Consider the following 12,158-nt stretch of genomic DNA (forward strand, 5'->3'; position numbering starts at 1 on the left):
AGCCACGGGCTCCTCTTGCCACGCGCTCACGCAGTGCAGCAGCCTCCCTCCCAGTTGGGAGCTATCCCACAGCACAAACCCACCCTTGGCAGCTCCCGTGGGCCCAGTTGGGATGCTGATGAGGAAGCACTAAACCCCATGATCATCCCACATCACTCCAGCGCTAAGGCATGGCCACAAAGGACATTTTTCCCCCGTCTGTGTCCTTGGCCAGCTGAGAAGACCATGAAGTGTCCAAGACAGACCCAGAAGAGTGATAGAGTGGGTGCAGGTTTATCCGTGCTCAGCTCTTACCACACCTCAGCCCTGAAGGACTCATTCCAGGGATGGAGACACAGCAGGAGGCCCTGGAGCTGCTAAGGGAGGTGGGATCTAAAGCCATTCAATTCAGCAAAGTGGTAAAAGTCCTGTCAGCTTGGAGAGGCTGATTAGCAACGTGTTGTGCGAGAACTAGAGGGACAGCCAGACCTGTATGACCCTGCTGTCTTTGCAGGTCTCCCTCACCAGGATAAGCAGAACTTCCCAAGGGTTATGGCTGCACTGAGCTGCCTCCTATTCTTATGGCTTCCAAGTCACTCCCTGCAAAAAAAAACCCCAAACCCAAACAAACACACCGAGGCTCAATCCCAAGACTGTGCTTTTATTTATATTATTTGTTTGGACCCAGGGAAAAAAAAACCCCAACAAACCAAAATTCAACCTGAACGGGAGAGATGAGCATCTCACCTGGCCCCACATCCCCACAGAGGAGCAGACCGGTCAGCCCACGCTGCTCTGGTGAGCCAGCCCATACAGTACTCGTGTTTGATACATTAAAATAATACTTGGGGCCTCCTCCAGGCCCTCTCCCATCTCCCTCCCCCCTCAAATACCGATAAATGTCAGAGTATGCCAAGCTCTGACGCCATCCTGCTCAGGGCATGCGCTTGGCCCTCGTGCTGGAGAGCCCAGCCAGACCCTGTGCTTTAAAAGGTCCCCTGGAACCCCCGAGGTGTTTGGGGAGGGCAGCAGGGAAGGGGGGAAGGGGTGTTATTGCAGAGCATCTCTGTCCCCCCGGGGGGGTCAGGGCTCGCCGCTGCCGTGCTGCTGCAGGGCCGAAGTGATGGCTTTGGAGTCCGTCACCTCCTCGGGCAGGCAGCCCTCCTGGTCCCGCAGCCTGGGGTCGGCTCCCGACTGCAGCAGCAGCTCCACGATGTCCAAAAACTCGCAGGTGGCAGCTGGGGGGAGAAAGGGAAGGGTTAGTGTAGGGATGCTGGCCCGAGGTGGCGGTGAGGGGCGTTTTTGGAGTGGTGGTTGTAGCTGGAGGCAGGAAATGCCAGCTCAGCACCTGGCCCAGCGCAGCAGAGCATTGCTGGGGCAGTGCTCAGATGCAATGTATTGCTTTGGATTTAATAGTGCAAAGGAAGGAGAAAAGACAGAGTGAGAGCAATGCAAAGCCAGAATTTCTGAAGGAGAAAAGACAGAGTGAGAGCAATGCAAAGCCAGAATTTCTGAAGGGGTGCCACTGCTGCAACCAGCACCCGGAGCCTGCAGTGCAGTCAGAGGTGCTGGGAACCCAGGGATCTGCAGGAATACAGAGGGAGCCTGGGCACAGCCTGGCTAAGGCTCTTTCACATCCAGGACTGGTGACTGACCCTGGGAAGGGGCCCCAGAGTGCTACTGCACCCTGAAGTGCCACTGGGAAAGCGTTCCTGCCTGCTTTTGTACCCAGAATTTATAATGCATTCACCATCTCTAATGGATCTAAAAGCCCTCGCCCCTCACCTGTCCCCTGAATCTCTCAGGGAGCAGACAGCACATCCCAGGCACAACATCTTCAGCACTGCCCCGCTCCTGACTTCCTCCCATCACTTCTCTTTGCACAAAATCCAGGTGGTTTATAGCTGCTGGACACCACTTCCTTGAGCACCAGCTCCAGGCCCATGGCCTGGGATAGCTGTAAATGGAACATATTTTACTCCTAACACCTCTACTAGCAACTGTTTTTTCATCCCTCATTTTCTCTGCCAAAATAAGAGCGAAGTCTGACCTGAGCTCTTCTCTGTCCTAGGATGTCTTACCTAAGGATGGTAAAAAAAGAGAAAAGAACCAGGAAAATCAGGAAAATTCTTAACACTGAAGAGCTGGACTTGGCTGACATCGGCAGAAATCCCAGACCCTGGATTTTCCCTTCAGATTCTAGTGAAGCCAAAACCTGCCTTACAAGGCCACGAAGCTGGCAGCTTCCTCTTGCACTGGTAGCAATTGGTTTTAATCATATTTTGGGTGTTTTTATAAAGCAACCGACTGACTCCTTTAGTAATTAGAGTGTCTTTTGCATTACTCTGCAGTCTTCCACTGATCCAAAAGGACAAGCAGTAATGTCTCATTAAAATAAATTCAACGTGTGATTGGAGTTTATTTTGAAAAGATAAAAGAGGGGTCAAAAAGGGGAAACAGGTTGGTGAGGAAGCAGGTGGGGGTGTGGCTGAGGTTGAGCTGAATGGGGGGACATGGCTCTGCAGAAAATAGACTTCCAGAGGTTCCAAGGCAGGTATGGTGGCAGCTCCTGGGGATGGGGCAGCTGGTCCCCACAGGGAAAGGTGGCTCACTCGTCCTTGAGCAGGCTGGGGACATCCCTGGGGACGAGCACAGCTGCTGGATTTATCACACCCTGGGACCCTCGATTTGTCAAGGGCCAGAGAGGCAGCCCTGACACTGGCACGGGCGATGATGAATTTCCATTCAGCGCAGTTCGCCTCCCGACTCCATTAATCCTCAGGGTTCAGATGATGAATTTTTTTTTATTATTTATTTTCCCTCCAGCGTCCCCTCCCACCGCCCTGCCACGGCGCAGACAGAGCCGAACAGATGGTGCTTTGCAGGGAAGCCGGAGAGCCCAGGAGGATACGGAGCCTGCCCACTCCACGTGGCCACCACCGCTCGGAGAAGGCTTTGATTTCCTCTGGGAGAGGCAGCAGCAATGACTCCAGTATTCTCGCTGGGTGAGTGGGTGGGTGGATGGATGGAGAGGAGCCGAGGAGAAGGGGCTGCTCAGCAGGGACACCGTGCACACAGCCACGGGCTCTGGTCCCGCCGGGCCGTGCTGCGCTGGCCTCCACTTAACCCCCGATTAACGCCGGGGTCAGCGCCGATCGGAAGGAGCCGGGATTTATAACCCCCAGCAGGATGCGGTTTGACACCGGCTGTAATCAGGAGAGCTGTCACCACAAGGACAGCTGTCAGGCCACGCCGGCTCATAAAAAGGGATGCAGACACCCTAAAAGCAGAGGCTGCCTTGCTGATGGGATTTAACCCTTCCCTGAACTCTGTGAACAGCCTCCAACAAAAGGGAAGGCCTTGTGAAGGCACTGCTCTGCTCAGGGATGGTGTCCATGGGAGCTCTCCTGCCCCTCCACTGCAATTAACAACTGGGTTGTGAAGTGCTGACTGAAGTGGGACTGGGAGGTGACACTGAGTTCCAGTTTCAGGCCAACAGCCACTTGAATCAAACCCAGTCGCCCCTTTAGGGAACTGTTTCCAAGCTCAGGGTGATCTATGGCCAGACCAGCAAGAAAGGGAATGAGGATGTCTTGGGGGCAGTGATGGCCACCAGGAACAGCAGGCACCCTTGGGAACACCAGGCCGGTGTGCCAGCGACCCAGAGAGGCCTCCCAAAGATGATATACAGGGAGGAGAGAGGGGATAATACTCAAGGGGAAGAAAAAAATTTCAACACTTAACAAACATTTGGGAAGAAAATCCTAGGAAATTGTTACTGAGACACCTCAGCTGGAAGGGTGGACCAGAGAAACCATTCCTGAAATAATGTTCATTATAATCAGTTATGTTTGCTTGTGTTGAACAAACTGCATCAGTCCCCAGCCAGAGGGATCCACTTGTATGGAATTTAAACTCAGGTGATGCATCCACTCTTTCCTTTCACACACTGGGCTTGCATGAAGCAAGTGCTCTTGGATAACTTACATGTGTGCTATGCTTTTTCACAACCCATTACAATCTATTGTGCACCCCTCTGTCCTGGACTTGGGAAAGAATCTTCCCAGGAGAAAGAGAGCCTAAATTGTGGAATGGCTTAGGAAGAGAAAGAGGCAATGTGGCATTTTAAGTGCTGTCCATCTGCGGACAATGCTGTGCTAAGCAACAGATTCACCATTCCAGTCACACTGACGGGAATCTGAAAAATTGAGTATCCTACAGGAAAGATCCCACAGAGGGAAATCACATATTATTGGAACTACAGTCTCAGTCCAGGGGCCCTGGAATCTGGGAGCTTAGCTCCAGATCCAAATGCTGTGCTTTGGACTGATGTCTGCAAAGCAATTTTGCTATCCTGCTAATGTCCTTGTGGAGAGATCAAGAAGAGAGAGAAAGACACAAACACTTCAGAATGACAAGTATGCTCTTAATTACAGTGACAGGCATCAAGAGAGAGTACAAGATAATAACTGGCTATGTCTTAATTTTGGGAAAAAGATTATGATCCAGATTAAATTGATACTTTTTTCCTATTCCCTGCACATCAGCACCACATGCGTCACTCCAGTCTCTACTTTCTCATTTGGAGATAGAACAATCTTTCAATTAAATCATGTATCTAATTAGCCTGTAAGGCTAATTGTAGCAGGGACACCAACTGTGACTTGCTTCTACTGATTTTGGTAGTAGAGAAGCTGCTGCTCTCTCAGCTGTGATCAAACAGTTTTGTCACCAGGACACATGGAGGTGGAGGCCACCTTGTTTGTCCCCTTCCCCTGACCTGTGTGACCTGTTAAAACTGGCACAGACCCTCCCTTGAAGGCCAAGGGATTTGGCATCCCCTAACCAGAGCCACTCCTGGGTGTGCAGGTGGCACACCAACATCCTGGAGACACAGAGGTGTACAGGGAAACTCTGCATCATTAACTGCGGGGGACATTAGCAGAGGAGAATGAAGGGAGGGCACCAATCTTCTCCCAAGGCTCCTACCCCTACCACACTGGGATTTGCTAGTGGAGTTAGCCACTGGTTAATGAAATCCAGCTTCCTTGCTCATTTTTCTCCTGAAATTTGCTTTCTGTGTATAGAGCTGCAAATCCATGCTGCTAAGAAGGAACAGCCAAGCTTAAAGGCAGCTTACCATAATGGAGTGCAGTCTGGCCTTCCCCATCCTGAAAAAGAGACAGAGTTTATTTCAGAGGTATAGGTAACATTGTAGTAATACAAATAAATCCCAGTTTTAAATATATAAGCTGAATCAGAGTAATGTTTTAATTGACTAGACAAACAGCCAGGACACCCAGGTACCTGCCAGCTGGGATTTGAATCATCATCCACCATCACTCCCTATTGATGGATAATCAATAGCTATCCACCCATAAGAGTGCGTGGATCACGTCATGACGTGAGTATAATTCAGTTCACACCGTTATCACTTCCAGCCCATAAAAATGAAGGATTTCAGTCCTGTGGCCTCACTCTGGGTGTCTCACTACTCCTGATGCTTTAGTGCAAGATGCTGCAGTGCAAACCCAACTACTTGAGAGAAGGGTAAAGCACTGGAACACTCACACAGGTCAGTGCACTGCACTTTTCAGTGCAAAGGAACACCCAGAGGAAAAACACCGAGTTCTTTCCACCTGAATAAATCTTAGGTTCCTACCTTCAGAATTTAGGTCTACCTCAATACCCAGGTTAAGTTTTGTCAAGTCAGGAAAGGGCACAGTGCTCAGGGATGAGAGCAAGTTGCCAAACTCATCCTTGTGAAACACCTGCAGCACAAGGGCAAAGCAAACTGCGTGATTTGTAGGTGTTGGCACACAGCTCCGTGTTCCAGCTAACGTTTCAGCCACGGCATCAGCTGCAACGCTTTGGGAAGTCTGTCCCCTTCTCAGACTCCTGTGTCTCCTCCCCAGGGCTCTGCCACAGTTGATGCTTCACACCCAGCACTGCAAACCCAGGCACCTCACCCTGACACAGCCTCATCCTGCCAGCAGAACAGGTGAAATAACAGAAGGAAAGAATTACTGGACCCTTTGCTTTCACTGCCCCAACCAGGATTAGCCTCTAATTCAGTTCTTTGCCTCCTTAATTTATTTGCATCTGTCTATGGAGACTTAAGTTTTTAATTACCATCATCTTTGGGATTAAGGTGCAAATTCTAGTTTGCTGTAGATTCTCGAACAAGTGAAAGAGAAAAGAACAGAAAAACAGGTAGAAATTCCACTCATAGCTGCAAGTGTTCTGGTTTCCCAGCGTGTTATTCTGCTTGATATTAAGCCTGTTGAGCTGAGGAATTAGGAATGACCTGTGTTTTGGGGGGGAGACACCATGCTTTGCTCTGGGACACTGCACCAACATGACAACCATGTCAGCAACGGGGATAAAAAGCCAGATGTACCAGGCATTTGCTGCCTTTCCACATGCCACTACGTCCCATTCATGTCACTCCCAGCAGTGTTTGAAGATGCTTCACTTCAGGAGCCTAGTTCTGCCCAAACTGTGGGGACCATAATGCAAATGAGTGTCATTAGGTAGTACCACAAACCAAAGAACTGAGAGACTCACAGACAGCATCCATTGATTATTCCACACTAATAAGGTAACCAATGTGAGCCAGTGCCCCTGGGCTCTCCTTAAGCACATGCCTGCTCAGAGGAGTGACAGGGCCAGCACTGACTTCAGCAAAATACAGAGCAGGACTGAGGAAGGAGAGGTGGGAGTGCTCCCAATGAGTTATTGGAAAGAAAGGCTGTAAAATGTGTGGGCTGGGGGATGGGAATCCAGCTTCCCTCTGCATCTCCACCTCCAAGACTGCAGCCAACAAAACCCACAGGTGAATGGGACTGGAGCTGTGCAGCAGGAATCCTTTCCCACAGGAATGCTTTGTTGCAGAACTCCCTATTAAAACACAGAGGACTGCTCCAGGAATCCTACAGACATTTGTTCCTCTTCCAAAAGCCTGCAGAAAGCACTGCTGTTTCAGCAGCTGGCTGGGGATAACAAGGTTTTTTATTTCTCTTAGATGTACTTCCTGGCATCTGCTGGGCTAAGGAGGGAGTGCAGGTCCCGGCATAGGAAATGCGTCTCTTTAATCCCAGTGTGGTTTTTAAAAAGAACTATTAATCCAATGTTATGCAAACATGGTTTGCACTTTATTTACGCTGCGGATTTTCCCCCTGCTTTGAGCCTGCCCAATGGCCAAATGCTATTTGTTACACTTCTCAGATGCCGTGCTGTTTGCTTCTATTTCCTCTGTGACAAATTTTAATCCAGGTAAATGGAAAAAGCTCTAGTGTGGTCACTCACTAAAGGCCTTGAAAGCCCTCGGGAAGCTGCTGATCTCAATCCCTCTTTGATTTGGCTTTTTGGAGCACCATAGCTAATTGCAGCCTGATGTACCCTGCTGCTTCAGGTACGGCAACGCTGAGCCTTCGGAGCAAAATGGTCACACCTGGAGACTAATCAAAGATGGGCTGTGAAAGTCAGGATTACAGCTCCCTTTGTGGGAATTGTGTGAAACAAATATTGTCTGCCAGGCACTGGAAGTGTCTGTTTTGCAATCAAACACAATGTGCAGAAGATGAGTGAAGATGAATTGTAGCTGGCCTTGATGCAAGGTGTATTTCCTGATGTGCAACAGAAAGCAGTGGCTTCTTGTGCATCTTAAGGTCCTTCTCGGAGATGTGTCTATGTTGGGATGGATGATCACAAACAATGAATGGGCAGGTACATGCCTCTGTCCTCACCCCATCAGCATCAGCCAGGGACAGGGCATCTGGAGCTCATCCTCCACAGCTGGGAGGAACACAGAGATACATGATCAGAGATCAGATGGATCCTCTCAGCAGATGGACGAAAGAGAAGGTGCTGAGTAAGGAAGCTGATGTTGGTGAGTGGGGAAGAGGAGACAGGCAGCTCTGGGCCAACACTGAGACAGGATACCTCCAAGAAAGTGCCTTTTCATGCCTCTGTATCAGCTGGGAAAATGTCACTGTCACAGATTAAAAAGGAGGAAACCTGCTCTGATTTGGTGAACTTCAGCACAAAAGAGGGGAAAAGCCATGCTCAAAATAGCAATACACTTTCTGTAAAGGCTTGCAAGGCACTGGTAGGCCCTTGTCCCAGAGCTCTTTTAGCAATTCTCCATCTGTAAAAAGGAGGAGCTTGTGGAAATGGCAGAACCAACACGGACAGACAGAAAGTGACCAGGAAGGAAAGAAAGACCATGACACACTCAAATGTAGCAGTGCTCACGTTATTGACCAACAACAGACCTGATTCCAAGATTTCCTCCTTATGCCATGTGCCATCCCTGCTGGCTTCTACAGCCTCCTGGCACATCTGACCATGTCAGGGTGACAGCTGAGCTGCGTGGCCTTCCTGGGAGATGAAAACCCAAATGTCCATGTCTACCGAACCCATCAAAACAAAGATGCTACAAAATCACTGCTACTTCCTACATGCATGGTCTGTGACAGATGTCACTCAATGAAAATCCAACTACCAGTGGATAACTTATTGGATAACAGGATTTTGTTCTGCTCCTGAGAAATTTAAGCAAGAGAAATGGGAAAAGATGGACCGAGCGCAGATGGACCAACTGTCTTATCTGCTAAGTGGTTCTATGGCTGCTGCACGTCAATTCTGCCTTATAAGTGATAGGATTATATTGGTGTTGCCATCCCAAGTTCATTCCTTGGGAATTCCTGTTCCCTGCTTAACCTAACACAAGTTGTGGACTGAAGGGCAGAGACCAGGAAATGGCTTGGCTAAACCTGCTGAGACGCTGTGCACTCTGTAAAGCATGATTGCTGCTGCTTTGCCATTTCAAGTAGACTTTGACTGCCCAGTGTCTGACAGTGGTTTCATGGGGCAGTTTTAAAACTAGTGCTGTATAAACACTGATCGGTCAGAGCTGCTTCATTCACTCTCCAGGCTGTGTGCAGTGGGTGGGTGGCCTGGAGGCAGACACTACCTCTTCCCCCATCTCACCAGTTTTTTTTAGCACCGGTGAAGAAAGAGGAAAAACAAATCCATGCTGGTTACCTGGGTGAGCTTTGGTCCAGCCTGACCCCATATCAGTGATGAAGCTGGGGCTGGACCCTCCTCACCAGCACAAGGGTCTGTAGGGCCCTTGAGTGCTGCTCCACCTCGATGCCTTCAATCACCTCCCCAAGCACAGACACCTAAGTGTGAAAAGCACAGCAGGAAACCTCTACACTAACCCTACCCTTTAGAGGGGTGGCACATGTGCTCTTTATTTTACGAGCACAATTTTTATTTTTTCCCCCATATCATCTCTTCTTTCTGCTCATTTGTGGCACCTTTTAAGGTGCAAGGCTCGTTTTCATTGACAAACTCCGAATGCTGGCAGGGATCGCAGGAGATAAGAACGATGAGGTGATAACAGTGTTTAACAGCACTGGGTCCTGGGCAGCACGATGGGCCAGAGGGAAGATAAATATTTACACTACATCTTTAGAAGGTGAGTGAATAAAAAGGGCCAGAATAATACAGACTCTGAACAAGCACCGGTGCTTAGGAGCTGTAATATAAATCTCTGCAGCTTCACGACACACACTCACTCAAGCCAGGGAGATGAAAAATAGCAAGAAAATACTTCCCTCCACTTTTAAAAAGGTTTTTATTTCTCATTTATTTCTACTTTAGACTTCAACTTCCCAACAATTTACTTTAACCTCCTCATCATCTTATTCTCTCTCTGAAATTTTCTCTCCAAGAAGACTGAGAGTAAGGCCCAACACACCAGAATTTACATGATAATATCCACCAATACCAAAAATAGGCACTGGGGGCTAATATAACCAGTCTGAACTCCACCAGATGATTCAGCAGGAGACACCTCCATGTGCATCCTTGGTCCCAACTCCGAGGCAGCTCAGGCACTCCCCAAAGACCAACACCATGGGACAAAGGATACAGTGCAACCTCTGCTAGAAGCAAAACCAAAAAGCAAGCACTGGTCATAAACAGCTGTTTTTTAGCGGTTACAAATAACCCAGGCTGACAAGTATAGGCCATCCTCTTAAGTTAGGTTCCTCCATTAACTCTCCCACCTCCCCTGTGTGTGTGCAGGTTTGGCAGGGATCGCTTTCTCTCTGAGCTGCCTCTCTCCAAGAGCTCTCAGCTCTCTCCTCTGCCCACTTCCTCCCATTCTGCCCATTTCCTGCTCCATGCCAGGCAGATATCCCCGAGGATGGAAGGTGCTAGACAGATTTTTATCATCACCTTTTGGGCCCTTCTCCAGAGCCTACTGCCAGGCTATCATTTGGCTTATCTTCTAAGTGCCTCACAGATAAATTAGATCTGCATAGAGAAGCAATTATTACATTTCTAATGGCATGAACCCTTACAGCACAATCTGCTACTGAAAGGCAAAGAAAATTCTATTAGCTTTTGTTTGATTCAAAATTATGATCAAGGAAAGAGGGATGTTGAAGCCCTTGAAAGCCAAGCCTCTGAGCTGGGGATTTTTCTGTCTGGGGATCTCCCTGTTTGTATTCACTGCTGGAGTTCATACTCGTGGTTCATTTAGGAGCACTAATTTTGAGAAGCCTCTGCTCACAAAGCTGCTGCTAAAAGCAGATCTAAGAAAGCTCAGAGAGAAGAGGATGCTCAGGCACCACCACTGGCTCCCTCCTGAAGCCTGCATCTACTAATGCTCCCAAAGGCCCTCAGCCCGAGGAGTTCAGTGTGCCAGGGTTACACTAATCCCTCATCGCCCTAGTTTCTAACTGGTGCTGTACCTAAATTTCCAAGTGCAATTTCAGTGGGATTTATCACATCTACTATGATCAGCATGTAGTGCTGCTGGCACAGATACAGGCTCTCAATATCCCACCGCAGACACGGCTGTCATTAATTGCAGAACAAACTGATTTCTGAACCTACGCAGCAGCTCATGCAGCAACACCGGAACTCTCGGGGATGTTTTGCTGTTGAGTATTTTCAAGCCATTTTGTAGCCGGCACTCTGTGCCCAGCTGTGTATTTGGATATATTTATAGGTTATCCAAATAATATTTGCTACTGCCTGTTACTTTCAGCATCAGGCATCTTGCTGCTCATCAAACAAGTGCATTGGTGCAATAGAAAAGCTGCCAGGAAGCTGCGGGGATCAAAAATGTGTTTGGAGAAGTCAATGCCTAAAGCTGTAACAAGTGTCACGGCACTGTGGCTGAGCCAGCCCACGACAATCCTTGCAAATGCCATCCCAAGCTATGGACAGGATGATATTCCAAAGGACAGGATGCTAAAACCTCTCTTCTCAGGATGCTTCCCTGCCCCCTCCCTGCATAAAAGTTAGTGCTCCTCTACTGCTTTATCACTTTAGCATGGCTGAGGCAGATACCTGCTTATTTAAGGGGCAGGATAAATGGGCTGAGACAGCTTTCCCATCCCCAATTCACTAGGGAACGCTTGGAAATTCCACCTGACACCGGGACCGCTCTGTGCTCTTAAACAATCTCCCGTCTGATCCGATTGTTCCCCAGTGGGGAGGCAGGCTGCAGCTAGCTCAAGAGTCATTGATTGGATTAACAGCCTAATTCCCAACAGATGAATAGAATACTGATGTCTTGTCAGCCCACATCATAGAAGGAAAACACAATCTGCTTCTACAGCCCTGAAATTTAACCCTTTGCTTCCCTGCCCACCCCCCTCCCCGGGGCTGGATGCAGGGTCCAGCACTTTCAGCTGGAGATCCTACCTATTTGAATGAGAAAAGATTTATTAACCTTCAGGACTTTTTGCCTAATCGTCAACATGCCATGGGATCACATAGTATTTTCTATAAAAAACCCTCTTTTTCACCCTTTCCACACAGAAGAGATTCATACCAAGGACCTTTATTATTTTTTCTTCTTTTCCCACCTGGCAATACAGGGAATGCTGTATGCTTCACAGTAAGCTGCTGAAAATTCATCAGCTTAGTGATACTGATCCTGAAATATACAGATATTGAACGTTTTCCCAGTCTTATCATTTGATCAGGGGGATGGATCTGCCTGGAAAGGAACACCCAGCTTGTGCTGCAGGAGAGGCATCCCTGCAATGCCCTCTCCCTCCAGCAGCTCTTGGCAAGCCGTGGGGCAGGGGGATGAAGCTGGGCACATCATTTGCTCTTGGAGAGCTCCCGTTCTCCACCTCCTAATGGAG

General features: G+C 48.7%; 1 protein-coding gene across 1 annotated transcript in view; it reads right to left on the bottom strand.

The window, feature by feature from the left end:
• Positions 1-620: 620 nt before the first annotated feature.
• The window catches only part of ACBD6 (acyl-CoA binding domain containing 6), an 81,607-nt gene continuing 70,069 nt past the window's right edge, over positions 621-12,158 (bottom strand). Inside the window, exons 7-8 of the mRNA XM_066324740.1 lie at positions 5,120-5,150; positions 621-1,217 (exon numbers count right to left, since the gene is read on the bottom strand). Coding sequence (XP_066180837.1) covers positions 1,063-1,217; positions 5,120-5,150 — 186 coding nt within the window. The 3' untranslated portion in view covers positions 621-1,062. The remainder of the gene's footprint in view (positions 1,218-5,119; positions 5,151-12,158) is intronic.

This window comes from Sylvia atricapilla, chromosome 9, assembly GCF_009819655.1.
Source record: "Sylvia atricapilla isolate bSylAtr1 chromosome 9, bSylAtr1.pri, whole genome shotgun sequence".
In the NCBI taxonomy this organism is placed as follows: domain Eukaryota; kingdom Metazoa; phylum Chordata; class Aves; order Passeriformes; family Sylviidae; genus Sylvia; species Sylvia atricapilla.